At 38.2% G+C, this 18,937-nt stretch overlaps 1 protein-coding gene across 2 annotated transcripts in view; it reads right to left on the bottom strand.

Moving 5' to 3' along the window:
- The window catches only part of NDST3 (N-deacetylase and N-sulfotransferase 3), a 142,428-nt gene that overhangs the window by 106,149 nt on the left and 17,342 nt on the right, over positions 1-18,937 (bottom strand). For both annotated transcript variants that reach the window (XM_027773668.1, XM_027773667.1), the window contains exon 2: positions 2,243-2,330. In XM_027773668.1, the coding sequence (XP_027629469.1) occupies positions 2,243-2,330 (88 nt within the window). The remainder of the gene's footprint in view (positions 1-2,242; positions 2,331-18,937) is intronic.

Here is an 18,937-nt window from a genome sequence, read left to right as displayed (position 1 = left end):
GAACTCTCAATAAAAATTATTCCAACTGGCAAACCAAATTCTAAATGAAAATGGTCAAGAATAAATAGCTAAGGCAATCTTGCAGAAGATGAACGAACCTGGAAGATTACTCTAGCAGATGTTAATATGAATCATAAAGTTAGAATAAATAAGAAACATTAATGGTGACAAAACAGAGAACAGGAATGAGAGCCCATAAACAGAGCTCACACATACATGGTAATCTAGTTTATTACAACGATGACACTACGGTGCAGTGGGGAAGGATGCTTTTGGTTGCTTGGTGTCAATTACTTGGTACTTTATGAAATAAAAAGATTACTAGACCTCTGTCAGATACATACACAAAATCCATTCCAGATGGATTACAGATTTATAAATTTTGACAATGTAACAATGTATGAAAATATTTTCATGATCCTACATTATGCAGAGGTTTATTAAACAAGACACAAAAAGCTGGCCATGAAGAAAAAAAATAAGGTAGACAATATTAAAATGAAGTGTTTTTAACCATCAAAAACATTACGAAGAAAAGATAGCCCAGGGAACCAGCAGTTAGCGTAATGGCTATGTCGCTGGACTCCCACGTAATCGACCCCAGTGGCTTAAAATTCACGCCAGGCACATGTGCATGCGTGCCCAAGATCCCGAGAGGAGAATGGAGGAGAAGGGATTGCGGCGTGACCATCCCCTCTGGGGGGGTGATTTCTCGCTTTCTGTCTCTATGTCTCTCTCTGTCTGTCTGGTGAGCGCACGTGCCCTATAGCAAAAATCTCTCCAAAAAAAAAAAAAAAAAAAAAAAAAAAAAAAAAAAAAAAGAAAAGAAAAGATAGCCCAGACGCTGGGAGAAAATATTTTCCACACATATAACTGATGCATGAAGACTATGTAAGGAATTTCTACAAATTAATAAGTAGCAGCAGATGACCTGATTTAAAAATGCAGGTGTTTTTCCAAAGAGAATATCCAGATAGTCAATAAACATAAAAGGATCTGTTTATTGCTCATCAGAGATGTGTACATTAAAACCATAAAATAAAATCTCTACATGACTACCAGAAAGGCTAAAATTAGAAAGACAAACAATACCAAATATTGGCGAAGATGTAGGACAACAGGGCATACGTACTGTTAGGAATATAAATTGGTACAATTACTTTGAGGAACTGTTCAGGATTTTCTCCTGAAGCGGATCGTGTGTGCCACTTAAAGAGCAATTCCATTCCTAATTGAGAGCTGATGAGAAAAAAATACTTATTCCTCCGAAGGACAGGCATATAAATGTTCATAACAGGATTATTCACAAAGGCAAAGAGTAGAAACAACTTAATCATTTACACTGAAATAGATTCAACAAAGGAATTTCAGTGTGATCAACTAGTGGGATACTACACGGCAGAGAAAATGAAAGAATTATAACCTGTATACAATAGCATCCATAGAAACAAAATCATGTTGAGTCCACGCCGTATGAATCCTTTAGTACACATCTCAAAGCTAGGAAAAATCAATGCGCAATAAGATCACACAAGATTGGGAGAGTCTGATGGCATTTTCTTTCCTGTTGTGCTTGCAGGTGACAATCCTAAATATACTTCATGAAAATTGTCTGAACATCACACTTGTTATTTATGTGTTGTCATCTATGTACATTATAGCTCACTAAAAAAAGGAGGCCATTAGAAAATACCATAAACTTTGTAACCACTAACTTTTTCTTTCTTTCTTTCTTTCTTTCTTTCTTTCTTTCTTTCTTTCTTTCTTTCTTTCTTTCTTTCTTTCTTTCTTTCTTTCTTTCTTTCTTTTTTTTTAAAGGTTTTTGTCTTAGGGCATGTGTGCTGGTGAGAGAAAGAGACAAACACAGTGAAAGGAAAAGTGAGAAACTATCCGGTAGGGGGGATGGCCAAACCACAATCCAATCCCTTCTCCTTCATTTTCCTCCTGGGATCTTGGGCACACACAAACACACATCTGGCAGGAGTTTCAAGCCACTGGGTCTGAGATTCAAACTGTGGTTGGCCATGTGGGAGTCCAGTGACTTAACCACTATGCCATCTACTGGCCCCACCATTAACAGTTTCTAAAGGTTAAAAAAATACTATGTTAAATGGAGTTGAATGATATGAAGAAGTGGGGGAAGGGTAAAGGAGATGTAGGGAAGGCGTGAGCAGGAGGGGTGTACAATTTTGCATAGAGTAGTCAGAATCCTTAATGAGAATAGTTAATCCTTTTCTCTTACCTGTGTGGTAAAATTTCCCTGAAAATCCCAGGTTGAATGTGAAATTTGTGATTTGTGCACGCAAAAGATTCTGAGTATCAAGCAGGGCCTGAAATACATAATTCAAAAAATGTATCAGGCATTGAGAAGTTTTAAAAAGATATCTTCCCTTTGTATTCAGAGGAGTAAACTACTCCTTTATACATGAGAGGATGAAAGGATGGAAGGTAGTTTCTTTATCCCTTTAAAACTAGAAAGATACTTTCAAGATTACATAAAATACAATGCAGTTTATTCTGCATATATCAAAGGAACTAGTATCTGGTACATAACATATATCCCCCTTTTACCCGTCAGGAACACAGTTCACCAATTGTCAAGAGAAAGACACTCATGCAAAGTGAAGTTGTACAAGAATACAATGTTGAAAAAGTAGACTGTTATTTTTCAGATATGTCCTTGGTCTTCAAAATATAAGACTTTTCAGCTTTATATCTGAGATTCCCAAAAAGTAGTGATGGTTATTCAAAAGGAGGCATCATAATAAAATAAATCTCCTCTATACCTTAGGGAGGGGGTAGTTTCTCACTTTGCCTCTGTCTCTCTCTGTCTCTCTCCCTCAAGTGCATGGGCCCTATGGCAACAAAGTAAAACACAACACCTAAAACAAAACAAACAGACAAGCAAACAAACAAAATACTTCTGACAAGTAAGCTATGTTGAATCAGGATTTCAATTGCTGTATCTTATGAAATATTTAGCATTCTGAGCATTAAATAAACTTTTCTTTCTTTTCCTTTTCCTTCTCATTCTAATTTAAATTCTGATGCTCCTCTCTCTTTTTCTCTCTCTCATGCATGCACTCATATATGCATGCACACATAAATTATAGTACTCAGATGTCCACCTCAACTAAGAAGAAGATAACCACTGTTAGATTTGTAAAGGATCTTAGTCAATACTTCTTCTACACACCCTCGTGAGGAGAAATAACTTGCCCATTTTCAAAGATAAAAGTGGAAGGTTCTAGGGTAAGGATATTGATCTACACATACTGCTCTTAATACTCTGACACTCAAACTATTATATATGTAAGTCATGTCTACCATGTCTGAAACTGAAATAGTGATCTGTATTACACTATCTCTGATGTGTGTGTGTGTGTGTGTGTGTGTGTGTGTGTGTGTGTGTGTGTCTAGATACATAGATACATGGGGTGGTCACAAAAGTCAGGACATTTTTTTTTTTATGTAAAAATGCATCATTACTTTTCTGACAACTCGTAGAAGCTTATAATTAGCTGCCCAATTGCTTTCATTCACTTTAGCAGCCAAAGACATTTACATTTATGGTAAGTAGTATGTTGTTTTACATTTATGGTAAGTAGTATGTAGTTGATTAGAAAATGTTAATTCTAAAAATTCTGTGCTCAAAGGTAATAATTTTCCTTCTAAAAAATGCTCAGCATTAAAATTTCTTCCCTGTCTTTAATTTTATTCACCAACCTAATTTGTTCACTTACAAAAGACAAACAGGTCAAAATATAACCTAGAAAACACAAATATGAAAGCAGAAATGATGAGATATTCTCTCAAAGAATGTTGCACATGTAATGAATACTAACTAGAGTCTTCATGTAAAACTTTTCTGCAGTTAATTTAAAATTTTTGTCCCTGATTTTCTCTACTTGATATATTCATTCTGGTGAAGAATGTTGGAAGAAATCCAAAGATATATAAAAGCTACCATTTTGCTCAGTTCTTAGAGCTCAATTTCTTTAAATTAGATCTTTTTTGCCTTCAACTAGGCAAAATTCTTTTAATGCCTGCAAATGTTCTTGGCTTTGCAGAATAAAGACAGAAAACTAAGAAGTTAGTGGGCTAGCATGCAGATTCAGATTTGAAAATATTCATTTAAAATTTTTTTTTGCGTTAAATTGTGTTGAAAATGCAATTATCATATTATAATAATTGGATTTTATGTTCCCTTTTAGTACTCTAATGAGCATTTTCAAATTTGCTCAAAGTTGTTTTGTTTGATGAAAAATAAGCAAAATTATTTTTTGCTGTAGAAATGGCTGCCTTATTGCTATGTAAATATACACTGATACAGAAATAGTATTTATATTAGCCAAAAAAGTGGAAAAACCCAAATGTACAACAATATGATGAAATGGCTTAAATAAATTTTTACATCAATTATTTATTACACCATTTGGTACAATATTCTGCATTCATTAGAAAATTTGGTTTTGGAAAATTAATGTGATCCTCTCTAGGAAAAAGAAGGAGAAAAATCAGGCTGTTAAATGATAAAAAAGAAAAATTTTGAAAATACCATGTTTTTTTCTTTATTCCTGATAGTGTGTGCATGCATGCACGAGAGAGAGAGACAGAGAGAAAGAAAGAGAGAGCCCTTCGATGGGACGTGGTCATTCTGCAATCCTTCTTCCTCCAATTCTCTATTGCATCTGGATTCAGAGTAAGAGAAAAATTGGACATAACTACTTAATGAAGTTCCTTTTGGGGTGATGGACATGTTTTGAAGTCAGAGATAGTGGTTGCACAATACTGTGAATGTACTAAATGCCACTGAATCACTTCAAAATGGCTGATTTTATGTAAGTGAATTTCAGCTCAATAAACAAAGAAAAATCAGAATGTACAACTGAGACTAATTCTTGCCCCATGTTTTTTCTTGAATTTATTAAAAGGGTATTATTACATGGGGACCAGCAGATGGCATAATGGTTGTGTCGCTGGACTCCCACACGGTCGACTGTGGTTTGAGTTCCAGACCTGGAGGCTTAAAGCTCACACCAGGTGTGTGTGCATGTGCGTGTGTCCCCAAAATCCTAAGAGGAGAATGGAAGAGAAGGAATTGCGGTGTGGCCAACCCCTCTTGCCCCCCCGGGGTAATTTCTCACTTTCTGTCTGTTTCTCTCTGTCTCTCCAGCTAGTGCATGTGCCCTATAACAACAACAACAACAACAACAACAACAACAAACAGAAAACAAAAACAAAACCCAAAACAAAAACAAACAAAAAACTCTTAAAAAAAGGTATTACATGAATTATCCTACCAAAATTATTTCTGCTATATGTCTACTCCTTTTACATTGGCTTTAAGAAAACTACAGAAACAGTATTGCCAAACATATCATGAAGCACTGGGAAATAGTGACAATTTTGACCGATTTTCAAAAATCCATACTCTACTTGGCTCTGGCCTTAGCCTCTCTTCTGCCCTTCTTATTCCTACTGACTCAGCCCTAGCCACACTTGCCTTCACGCTATTTCTAGTACATACCAAGTTTGTTCTCAGCTCCTCCAGACATTCATGTTTTACGTCCCCACTTCGCAGGTCCCTGCTTAAGCCTAATCTCCTTAGTGAGGTCTTCCTTGACCGCCCTCTTTACTTCATGCTCTCTCTGAGGTTTATTAAGGTATAATTGACAAACATAAAATCATAGATACTTACTATTTACAACGTGATGTTTTAATATATGTAAACTCTGTGAAATGGTTGAAGCAAGATAGCTAATACAAACATCACCTCACATGCTTATTTTGTCTTTAGAGACTACCCTCTTTCAAATAGATGCCCAGTCTATCACTCTATCCGTATTCTTTGCCTTCTTTTATTTTTCTTAAAAGATTTTATTACTATCACTATTGGCATTTTTTTTTTTTGGAGGTTTTTTTGCTGTAGGGCGTGTGCACTTGCCAGAAAGACAGAGACAGAGACAGAAAGCGAGAAATCACTCCCCAGGGGGGATGGCTATGTTGCAATCCCTTCTCCTCCAGTCTCCTCTTGGGCTCTTGGGCACGCATGCACATGTGCCCAGCATGAGTTTAAGCCACCGGGTCCAGGACTCGAACTGTGGTTGACTACGTGGGAGTGCAGCAACACAGTCATTATGCCAATTGCTAGTCCCACTATTGGCATATATTTATTTACAGTCATTCATTTTGTTCTTCCAATTATAATCATTCATTAAGCTTTGCGATGGAGAAGAGATAACCTCTGTCTTTACAATGCTGGATCTGCAGTGCCCACAGGAGTGCTTGGCACACAGAAGGTTCCCAAAGCTACCTGTTGAAAGAATGAGTGAACGAATGAATGTAATTCCACAATAATTCCCAACTAGAAGAAGAGAGAATCATATTTAACTGAAAAATGTTATAGGGTAACTGGAAAATAAAGAAAGAAAATAGATTCCATGGAAATGACATGCTAAGTATACCCCATCAATAGAGGCACATCGTACTAGATGGGTAGACCATCAATACTGGAAGGAAGCCCTTGCTTTGGGGAAAGAAAAGTGGAGCTCAGACAAATCTGCAAACTGGGTGTTTCAGATAAATAAAATCAGGTTTGGCATATATGAATCTCCTTATCTGGTTTTCAATCAGAATATGGACCCTCTTTTGAATAGGCTAGAACGCTTTATAATTTTTTTGATGCAAATTAGGGGAAAAAGCCCAAGTGTATATACTTTGCCTAGCAACTTTAATCTATTAGAACCTAGTTGTAGTTGCGGAAAAATACAAAATACAAAATGTCTGTGACATCAGAATGGTCACTGGAAAGCAAGTATTAGGGTTACTGCATCTTACTGTTCTCTGAGTGTATATTCTGCAATTCATACGTTGGACCTCCCAGCCAACAGAACTGTGAGAAGTAAGCTTGTGTGGTTTATAAACTACCCAGTCTGTGGTATCTTGTTATCACAGCACAAAAAGACTAAGACACATTTATTATTTAAGAGTTTTATTATGCTCTCACTTGGAATCGTTTGCATTTATTTTTCATATAGGTCCAGCAAGATTTCTGATCTGGTTTCTAAGAATATAAACAGATCAGATAAGGCAAGTTAGGAGCCTACAGAAACTGCTAGGAAATATGTTTTAGAATTAAAAGAAGAATTAGGCAGAAAAAGTGTAAATCAAGACAAAATGTAAATGCATTTACAAATTGTGGGGGCAAATGGCTCAAGGATCTCCATGGCTCTGAGGCTTCCCGGCATTATAACCCAGACACTGGTGTTCCATCATGATGAACATGGTGAGGCAAGCTGATAAATGTCATGTCGTAGCATCAACAAATCACCTGATTACTTCAATATACATGTACTGAGTGCTTGCCATGTGTCACATCTTTTCTTCATCGCTGAAATAAGTTAGACCTATCACTCACTTACATGATGTTTTGGGGGAAAATGAGAAAATATTTGGGGAAAGTTGTTATGGACTCTAAAGCATGAAACACACATATAACATATTAATATACTCACAAGCATTCTGGAAAATGATTTATATTTTTATAGTTAAATGCCATTCTTGAATTAATTATATATGAGTCAAACGATTTCAGGCATCAAGTCATTTTTCTCACTCAGCTCCAGCCCACAGGCCTTCTTATTGTTAGGGAAACATAACAAGATTATTCCTGCTTCTGGAACTTTGCTCTGCTGTTCTTTCTCTCTGCTCCTAAATTTCTTCCAGATCATCACATTAAAATGTATATGTATGTGTGTGTGTATATATATATATATATATACACATATATATATGTGTGTATATATATATATATACGTGTGTGTGTGTGTGTGTGTGTATGTGTATATATATATATATCCATCCATATATAATCTATGAGAAAGAGATAGGTTCCTAACAGAGTCTTCACATTGTGATACACCTCCGGTTCCAGCTGGCCTGAATCACACGCAGGTACACACATGTCAGCGTGCTCAGGGCATCCTGGGACATACACCCAGAACCTCTCCCATGTCTGTTTAGTTGGGTCACCACTATACCATCCCCTGACTCCCTATCATCACATTTTAAATTCACATTTCTTTTATGTCTCTACTCAAAAATTACCTTATCAGAGAGAATTTTACCAACCATCTTTGTAAATTTGGCAACAGACATTCCTTGACCTTTTGAGGCCCAAACTTACCCATCTCCTTTACCACACGTTATTTTCTTCACACCTGCCAATACCTGGAAGGGTAACACTGTGTACTCTATTCCCACTGAACCTAGGAATACAAGAGCAGAGACTTTGCTTGTTCCATTCACTGTGGATTGCCCAGTGATATCTAGTAGGCACTTATAAATATTTGTTGAATGCATAAACAAATGAATAATGATGCTTCTGACTTGAAATTGAGAGTAGTTAATGCCTGAAGTTGAACTATAATTCTGGGACCAAAAAAGGAACTAAACTGAGGAGGGAAAAAGGAGTTTTAGAGAAGCTGGACTGAAAGTATAGAGAGACAGTAGAGGAACAGAAGAAAAAAAACAAAAAGGATGATGACTCTTAAGGATGTAATGAAAGAAAAGGCCAGTTGACCTGAAGAGACCAGAAATAAAAATGGTTTTACATCCGGTAAGACCATAAGCCAGGTCACGTTACCAGGATAATTTACTGTGGTTTTCTGACAACATTCTAACTGGGAGGCTACTTAGAAAGTAGTAGTTTTGTTTCTGGAGGAAAGGCTCTTGGGCTCAAATCCCAACTCTTCATTTTGGCATATACCTTCCCTGAGCCTCTGTTTTCTTATTATAAAAAAATGATGACAGTACCTTCCTCAGAAGTTGTAAATTTTAGATGATATAATATGTGTGAATCCCAGAGGCAGGAACATAATTATCATAATAAAATTTTAATATTTTGTCTCAATTCTGAAAAAAACTTTAAAGTCTTTCCAGGCATGTATACATGAAATGTAGTAAACATTACATGTGAATGATTAAGAAAAAAGACGGGAGCAGCCGATGGCATAATGGTTATATGACTGGACTTCCACATAGTTGACCATGGTTCAAATCCCAGACCTGGTAGCTTAAAACTCACACCAGGTGTGTGTGCATGCATGCCCAAGATTCTGAGAAGAGAATGGAGAAGAGATTGCAGCATGGCCATCCCCTTTGAGGATGATTTCTCACTTTCTGTATCTCTGACAAGTGCACATGCCTTATAGCAAAAATCTCTCTTTCAAAAAAAAAGATAAAGAGAAAAATAATAGAGATTTAAAATGGGGTCAGTTATGATATAAATACAAAAATACACACCACCACTTTGGGAAAGATCCCAAGAGTTCATTCATAGGAATGGTCTTCCATTCATTCTCTCAGTAAGTGAGAGCAGGAAATGTTTGGCAACTAGAACCTGAGTCCTTGCTTGGGGTTGAACTAAGGATGCATCATAAATTGTGATAATCACAGAGTAGAATGTTAGTGCTGTAAGATACCTTAGAGACTGACAACTTATTATTTCTCAAACTGTTGCATTGAAGCATCTCACTCTGGACAGGAAAATAGCATATTACTGCCTGTTTTTCATACTCCTGGACCTTGCTACAGCTAGCTAAGTTATAAAACTAAAATAGCAAAACAAAATAAGAAAAAAATTGTTCAATTTGCAAATTATAATTCTACTCATGCATATTATTTTAGTTCCATCTCTTTATAGCTGACTTAATCAGACCCTCTCATAAAACTCTGGAACATCATAAAATGTGTAGAATTTTGGCCTGGAATTTTGTTGGACTAATAGCCTTTTAAAAATATTAGGACTATGGGGACCAGCAGTTAGCATAATGACTATGTCGCTGGACTCCCATGTAGTCAACCGTGGTTCATGTCCCGGACCTGGTGGCTTAAAACTCACACCAGGCACGTGTGCGTGTGTGCCCAAGATCCCGAGAGGAGAATGGAGGAGAAGGGATTGTGGCATGGTCATACCCCCTGGGGAGTGATTTCTCGCTTTCTGTCTCTCTGCCTTTCTCAGTCTGGTGAGCACACGCACCCTATAGCAAAAAACCCCTCCAAAAAAAAATTATACTATGGAGCCTAATGGTGGTGCAGCAGTAAGATCTGACACTGTGAGCTGGACTCACACAGGAGGTTGCAGGTTTGAGGTTGGGGACCACCCCGAGTATGCCAGCCGAGCATGTGCCAGTGGTCTAAGCTGGCAGAAGCAGCAAGTGGGTCACAGTGTCTCTGACTCTCTGTCTCTCTCACTCATAGGATAAATAAATAAACTTAAAAAAATGCCAGGACTAGCTCACAAAGCATTTGAAAATGACTTAACATCTAACTAATTTACCCAAGGAGAACTAGCTCTTTCTTTCCTGTTCTTTGTTGTTGTTCCTTTTGAGTGAGGAAGATTATGAAAAGTTATAGATTCCAAATAAATAATGAGATCACGATCAGTCAGAAATAGTGTTTGCAGATTCCAACACCAACTTTTATAATATTTATCTGTTAATGAAAAATAGCAGCTTCTTATTGCAAATTATTCTCCCAGCCTGTATGATTTCAAGCTTCTGTTGTAAATAGGAAGAAAGTTCAGTAATTCATCTATTTTGTTTAATTAAAGGTCAAAGAACTCCAAGCCAATTATCGAAGTTAAAAAAAGTCCCTGACAGCTGACTTTATATCATCTCCTGGGCTTCTTTATGGTGGGGAAATCCATTTGATTTTAGACTGAGCTTTTCAACTATTTACAAATGCCTCAAGAACAGACTTCCCAAAGCAGAATCAAACTTAAAATTATATGTGCTCTTGAACTTTATGTTGATATTTAAAATATTTGACATTCACATCTTTATGAAAAGTAGGGTTGAATGCAGAATTGCTCAATACTCTCCACACCATGTCAGCAGGGCGGTGCTAGGTATAGGGCGGGGTAAGTAGTTTAGATGGCATCTTATTTCTAATGGAAAATAAAGGGATACGCGATGTTGGAGGTCAGATGGCCCTTTTCCTTGGCTGCTGCTTGGGTTATGGTCTGTTCGTTTATTCATTTGTGGTAGTTGGTCTCTTCCTACTGGTGCTTTAAACCTCTGTGCCTTTTTCTCTTAGATGTGCTCTTCGATCAACAATAGGGGTGACATTTATCTGTATGACGGAGTAAGTTTGAGCCCTGCTTCCTTTACTAGATTGTCTCTCATAGATAGCACCTGTTCCCACCACGGTCTCAAAGTATGGCCCACTCTTCATCTGCTCAGGATCAATAATGTCCTCCTTGTTCGAAGAGCCCCTTCCCACTCTTACTGTACACCTTTCATAAAATTCTTGGCCATAGCCCTCTCATTTGGAAAGAAGTTGGAAATACACAGTAGACATTGAGGTGTAGGTGCGAATCTTTCATACATACACAGGTGAAGCATAAGACGTAAACTTTCATGTTGTGGTCTTTGAGACAGACTTTAAGATCACGTGTGTTTACTTTTGTAAACTCAGATCGTTCTCAGTGTTTCTCCTAATAATAAATCATAGATTTAATTTAAATTTTACATCATAATGGGTAAGATGACTCTCAAATGGGAAAAGATGCCATTATTTTATGCAACTTAGACCACCAAATAGCCATTTACTCTCAGTGACCCAGTTCAAACCTTTCAGCTACTCTACAAGGAGGTGTCTTAGCTACTCCATGTGGAATAGGTGACAATGCCTATTCACTTCCCTAATGGGAAAATTATTTGTCCTGTAAAAATATAACTTCAAAATAACCCTAAAATTAAAATGTACTTAATAATATAATTGTTTAGGTCTCATATGTTCTACATTATTGTCTTCACACCACTGAAAACTAAGGCTGTATTGCCAACTGTTTGACATATTTTCAACTTCTCTCTGAATAAGGGTGGAAGCTGAAACCAAAGGAAGCGGGGAAATGATGTCATAATGCCTCTCCTCTAACAGTCCTCAAATGGTAAGATCTCTTGTTATGAGAGATGGGCTCCAGTTGTGTCTAACAAATTCCCATGGGTTTGTCTGAGAAAACTAGTGAGGTCAATCTTCTTTGCATTAAAATCTTTCCTTCTGGGCTTGAAACTCTGTCCTGGGGAGAAGTGTAATGAGTCTGTATTTGGCCCTACGTATGCACTCTTTTATCGACCTCTGTGTGCTATACTTTATAACACCGAGAGAAAGCCTTATGTGCAAATGAAAAGAGAATCCTTCAAAAGCAATCATTCTCAGCAGTTGGCGTAATGGCTATGTCGATGGACTCCCACGTAGTAGACTGTGGTTCAAGTCTCGGACCCAGTGGCTTAAACTTGCGCCAGCTGCATGTGCGTGCATGCCCAAGATCCCGAGAGGAGAATGGAGAAGAAGGGATTGCAGTATGGCCATCCCCCCGGGGGGTGATTTCTCGCCTTCTGTCTCTCTGTCTCTCTCTGTCTGTCTGGCGAGCACACGTGCCCTATAACAAAAGCCTCTCTAAAAAAAAAAGAAAAAGAAAAAGAAAAAAAAATCATTCTCAGAGGAATACTGACTTCTGCATTTCAGAGACACATTCTCCCCCCCACCCCCATTATACAGTACAAGTAAGCACACTGGAGAAGCTCTGGGTTGGCAGCTGAAGTTCCAGTTCTAATAGTGATGGATGGTGTCACACCTAAGTTCCAAGGATAGTCTGGAATTGATTAGGGTTATTCACAGCTGAGAGGAACTCTGAGCTATTATGGCAGGGTATCTGAAAAACACAGTGGAACCTTCTCTGAGATGTCACAAATCTGTGTGTGTGGGTAGGAGGTCTGGAGGGAAGGCAAGGAATGTGGGACACAGAGGACCTTCCAGAATTCATAATTCTTCTTATCAGCTAGATAGAGGCAAGACTTCCTAATGACCTTATAAAAAAAGAAAAATGAGTCCCATCACTACCCCTTAGGAAAGCCAGCAGCTAGGCAGGATCCAACAGAAAGAACAGTGTGGAGGCTCTCTCAGCATGCACATGGGCTTCAAGGGAGCACTGCATTTTGTGCCGCCAAAAGAATAATTATTGAAGGGCCAGCATGATGTGGCATAGTGGTTAAGGAGCTGGATGCCCACATGGTCAACCATGGTTTGAGTCCCAGATGCTGCAGCTTGAAACTCACCCTGGGCATGTGTACTTGCATGCCCAAAATCCCAGAAAGAGAATGGAGAACAAGGGACTGTGGCTTAGCCATCCCTCTGGGGGGATAGTTCTCATTTCCTTTCTCATTGTCTCTCTCTGCCTAGTGCACACACCCTATGGTAAAAACCTTAAAAAAAAAAAGAATAATTTTTGAATATACTATAATATTGCAATTAGGATTTTAAGATAAAAACCATGTAGCTGTATGTTTATATTATTGTCATAATTCTCAAAGATTTTTCACACACATCGTGTCAATAGAGAGAGGGTGTGCACCATTTTACCACTTTACATGCAAAGCACCTGAAGTCAGAAATGTGAAGAGACTTACTTCAACTCACACATGAATAAGGAGAATGGGGAATTGGAACCCATATTTTCTACATGGTCTATGTGGTCTCATCTAGAAACAAGAAAACTAAACATATCTTGATTAATATACTCTCTAGCTATAACTGACATAGGCAAATCCTTCAATTAATCTTTTTTAGAACCTAAACCCACCTTTCATGCACAAGTTCTGTGTCTTAAATGTCTTTCCACATCAATATTTTTGTTTAGCATGGAAAGAGAACATGTTTTGCTCAGATTGTTTTTATTTCTTAATCTACATTCTCTCTTCCTTTCATTTTTCTACTACACACAAATAAAAGTATTTACAATGCATTTAGAATTATGAGGTGAAGAAGCTTATTCAAAGTGTTGTACATATAACACGTCTGAGCTCACTCATTTAAGAGCATTGAGTGCTGATTAAGGCTGATGTCCTGCGAGTTAGGTCCTAAAGTGCTTGGCTGTGATTCTCTATAAGCAAGAATGACTTTTACTTTGACACCAAATGTGATTTTCTGTCTTTAGGCCAAGCTGGTTGGCAGATTGCTTTTATGTAATTCCTGCGAGGCTGGCAGGAGGTGACTCAGATATATAAATGCCTCTTTCAATCAGGAAGAAGGTGTCAGAGGGCGGGTGGGTGGTGTCTGCATGACTAAGTTTAAAATGTTAGGGGTACGGAAAGAATCGGTTAACATAAAAGTTTCTTGGGAAATACACACATGAGGATCTAGATCATATCAATGAATCAAAGGCAACCTTTGAAAATATTTTACTACATTGTTTGAATCTTAGTCTTTATTTCATAACTCGATGCAAAGAGAAATTTCCAAACTGCTTCATAAATGGAAAATATAATAGCCCAGAGTTTAAACAAGCTCTCAGAATGAGACTGGACTGCAAGATACTAAAACTGAAATATTAAGGGAGTTATGGGTATAAAAAAAGTTAACAGAAAGTCACAAAATTTTTAAGATATAGCTTCTGAAGAGCACTGTATCCCGGAGAAAATAAAGAGCCTACTCACCATTGCATTCAACTAAAATAACAAAGCTTTTCTACAAATGGTAGTAGTATGGAAGAGAATAAAACTCTCTATTGAAATCCTGGAAAAGGATTTCAGATAAGTGGGGAGTAACAATATGGCTGTATATCTAGGAGCAGTCCATAATAGCCGATGTTCTCAGTAAATGCACAGTGGCCCAGATAAAGCCGATACAGTAATTGAACTCCCAGGGAAAGCTGAACAGGTTGACAGAGTGAATTCTTTGCTTTGTGCCTTTTAGCTCTGGTTTACTCATGAGACCATGTGATATATCTATGGTTTTTGCTTCTTTTTTTTTCTTCCTAAAAATGTTAGGGAGAAGGCAAGGAAACAAACCCAGAGTAGTAGCATATATAAAATAGTCACTAAAACCCAAGAGCAATCAGTGTGAACAAGAGTAGGTTTTCCCACAAAACAACATTGACAAAAGGTTGCAGTACATTCCCTGGTGACTTGTCCTCCACTGCAACATCAACTCCCTGCTTCCAGGGACTGGATGATTACGTTTGATTACAGAACCGGAAGAGTTAGTATTTTCAATTAATACATTTTTCCTCTTCATATCTGTGTAAATATTTTATATGAATTCCAAATATCTTCAGGCAATCTTGAGACATTTGCCTGCATTCTTCTACTAGACAGTTCTTTGGTTGTTCTGTTTTGTTTTGGGGTATGTGTTCTGAGTTGATACTTAATATCACATAATAGGCCCTCCAAAATATGATTTCCTCCTATCTCCACCATCTCCTGATAAATGATTTTCTATACCAAGGAAAGACAAACTAGCACTCCCATTTGGAAATGGGTACAGTGAGGGTGGATCAGTGAAGGGGGTATTTTAAGTACCTTTCATCAAAATGTTCTCATAGCTCATTCTAATCAAAACCAACATATACTGCATGATGAGACACAATGCTTACTGTTCTGTGCTCAGCACTCTACGTGGACTCTCATTTAGTCTATCATTCAGCTCATTGAATTAGGCACTACTATTGAATTCATTTCACAGATGAGGAACTGAGAAACATAGAGGTTAAATACGTTGAGTGCAAACTAAACCTGACTTTACCTTTAGTAAAGAAAACAAAAGGAATTTGGGGTATCTGAAAGAGGACTTTTTGATTTGGGGATTACCTGTTCATAGTCAATCCATATTACATATACAATTTTGGGGGGCTTTTTGGAGCGGTGTTTGCTATAGGGTATGTATGCTTGCCAGAAAGATAGAGACAGAGAGACAGAAAGTGAGAAATCAACCCCCAGGGGCAATGGCCATATCACAATCCTTTCTTCTCCGTTTTCCTCTCAGGATCTTGGGCACACCTGCACATGTGCTTGGTGTGAGTTTAAACTGCCCAGTCTGGGACTACAAGAGGGTCCAGTAACATAACCATTATGCCATCTGCTGGTTCCTACAATTTAATGTATTGGAAACCTTATTAAGTTGCCCCTGAAAAAGGCTTCAGTGGTGTTAGATGACACTTCATGCTACTTTTCATCTCAGCGCATCTAATGAGCAGAAGTACTATCTGCCTTTGTACTGTCTTTTCAAGGTTCTTTTAACAGCTTGGAAGAACTATGTCTTCCTTTGAAGAAAAGGGCAAGTTTGTTTACTTTCCTGTATAAAAAAGACAATATTTATTTCTGGGACAAAAGCCATTCTGGATTATTGCCCACTATAAAAGATTTGGATTCCCATATGTTAGGATTCCTCTCCTGTAATGCGACCCTTCGCATGTGCAGGTGGCATTTGGCCCTCTTCGCTTCATCTCTTGGAACTCCTCACTTGGAAAACCAGCTCAGATAAAGGTGCTTTGACTGCAGCTATTGCTGTGAGTAATGAAGTCCTTTCTCTCTGACCCAGGGGTCTTGTACCTTCCGCTGCTATCCACAAACCAGTGGCAAGCTGATTTGTTAGCTTGCAAGTGAAATCTTGGACTCGACACAATTCTTGACAAATGGCACAAAGAAATTTGTGAATATCCATGGACAGCAAAAGCTCTCGCTTATTTAAGATACTATCTGAAGCAACAGCACGAGAATCTAAGTAGGAAAAATAATCATCCCCAGAGGCTGTGTTTTATGATGTAGCGGAGAGGCTTTGCAATAGGAATGTGTGTGCGTGTAAGGAAAGGAGGGGAAAAAAACCCCACGTATTGCTTGAAACCACAGAAAACTAATAAATATACATGGCTGTAAACAGCTTTCTAAAGACAGGTGCACTGTGCTGAACATGATTTATGTGTTTGCTTCTGGCTTGAAAATGAGCATCGTGCTAGATTCACAAAAGCTGTTAAATTCTTCTGAGGTTTAATGCTGCAGGAAATTGTTTAGTATCTTTAGTCTTAGAAGAAGCCAATTGGCTACTTTGTAACCTTATCCAACTTTTGTATTTGGCTTATGGAGTAGAGGAAGAAGGGTTAATTTGCTCTGAGATATATTCAATGTCAATAAATTGTAACAAGCATCAGTAAGTCAAGAGAAGGAGGCATAATGGGGACACAACAAGGAGGCATTTTTTCCCCCTTTTAAAGTATTTAATTAACACAGTTCATCCTCTGGGAAGCAGGAAATAATGAGACCATAATAAGCCCTTGCCCCTGGATGGTGCTAAATCTGTTCAAAAGCAACAACACACTACAATGTAACAAAGCTCTCCTGTTAAATGTGAAAGATCTTGTCACACATACCAGTTCATTTTAGAAATTAATTACATAAAGTTAAACAGTACATTTTTATAGTACAATGTACTTTTGTATTCACAGATACACACACACACACACACACACACACACACAGACTCCATAACTTGCATTGTGTACATAATTTTAAAATAAACTTGAGTTTTATATGTACATAATTGTGACGTGAGAATAACGGATCCATAGGCACACAAATCCTTCCATATGATGTAGTATGTTTTGTAGGCAAGGTAAGTAAACCAATATGTATCTGATTTATGCCAGGAACAGACTCATTTAGACCTCCTCGAACATCACGAGGTAGGTTATTACTACTCTTATTTTAAAGATGAGAAGATGGGTTCAAATGAGTTAAGTAACTTACAGCTGGATTGGATCTGTGATTTCAGTTCATTTGCCTAACCCGAAGCTTCATCTTTCCACTTTACATCTGTTACTTGTACAGTAGATCAGGGGTCCCCAACTCCCAGACCACAGACTGGTGACAGGCTTTGGACTAGTACTGGTCTGGCAGGCTGAGCAGCAGAGGGTGAGCAGTGGGTGAGTGAAAGAGGCTCCCTCTGTATTTGCAGCCATTCCACATTGCTCATATTGTGGCCTGGGCTCCGCCTCCTGTTAGATCAGCAGCTTGTTGGATTATCATGAGAGCCCAAACCAGGACATCCATGTGGACAAACGTGACGAGTAAAAGAGAGCTCTTGATATTTCTCCCATGATGCTTTGTGAGACTGACCATACGGGAAGGCTGCAGGTTTATGTCAGAGACCTCCTGAGTATGCCACGCATGCATATGCTGGGGATCTGTGGCTAGCCAAGGCTAGGGGTGGGTTGCAGTGTGAAGACCCTGGCGTGAGTGTTGTTTTATTTTTCTTTCCCTCTCAGAAAGAATAAATACATAAACTTAAAGAAGGAAATTTGCCCAGGTTTACTCCATTGAAAAGAGGCAGACTTGATTTTTGGACCAACGCTGATGTGCCCTTTTCATTAGGAATGTTATGTAGAACTGCACAACTGGCAAGGAAAAATCATCAGAATGATAATGATAAAAAGCTTTCCAGTCTACAAAAAATGTGAACGTCAAGAGGAGGAGGGTCAGGGTCTACAAAATTGAGATTAGAACAGACTGATCACCAATTTAATAAGAACCAGAGGCCAAAAAAAATTATTTCAAATGAAAAGTGAACTTATGGAAGGTGTTAAAATAACAGATGGTAGACAGTAATTATATATAGATCCTCAAAATATTTTAAATAAGTTATATAATAGACGGATAAAAAAACCCAGAGAGTCTTGGAATTGAACGCCTCCCCTGAAGAGGCTGATGTCAGGGAGGCCAGCCAAACCCCTTCATTGGAGCTGTCAGGCAGATCCCACCATGTGGAGAGCTGACGGGAATCCTAATTCTCAGAAGAGGGTTTTCTGCTCACCCTATTTTACCGTGTAATTACTTTGTTTAAATCAATTGGTGCTGGGTTGACTTTAGTACTGTTTTAAAGAGTCTCACAGAGTTAGAAATGACTAAATCTAATTCTCTGGTTACCCATTATCTCTGAAGCAAACCCAGAACGAATGACCTTACTGTCTGTAAGGTGCTTTTGCGCTGGGCGCTCTGCGTTCTCACAATTGCCCTGTTGACGGTGGTGCAGTTATTTCCCTGCCATCTTGTAGGGGAGGCATGAACTCAGGGGGGTTACAAGTCAGGAAACTGGTTACTGC

The sequence above is a fragment of the Tupaia chinensis genome, unplaced genomic scaffold, assembly GCF_000334495.1.
Source record: "Tupaia chinensis unplaced genomic scaffold, TupChi_1.0 Scaffold000362_1, whole genome shotgun sequence".
NCBI lineage: Eukaryota > Metazoa > Chordata > Mammalia > Scandentia > Tupaiidae > Tupaia > Tupaia belangeri.
Note: the sequence above shows the minus strand (reverse complement) of the source record. Positions and strands in the feature narration are given on the sequence as shown.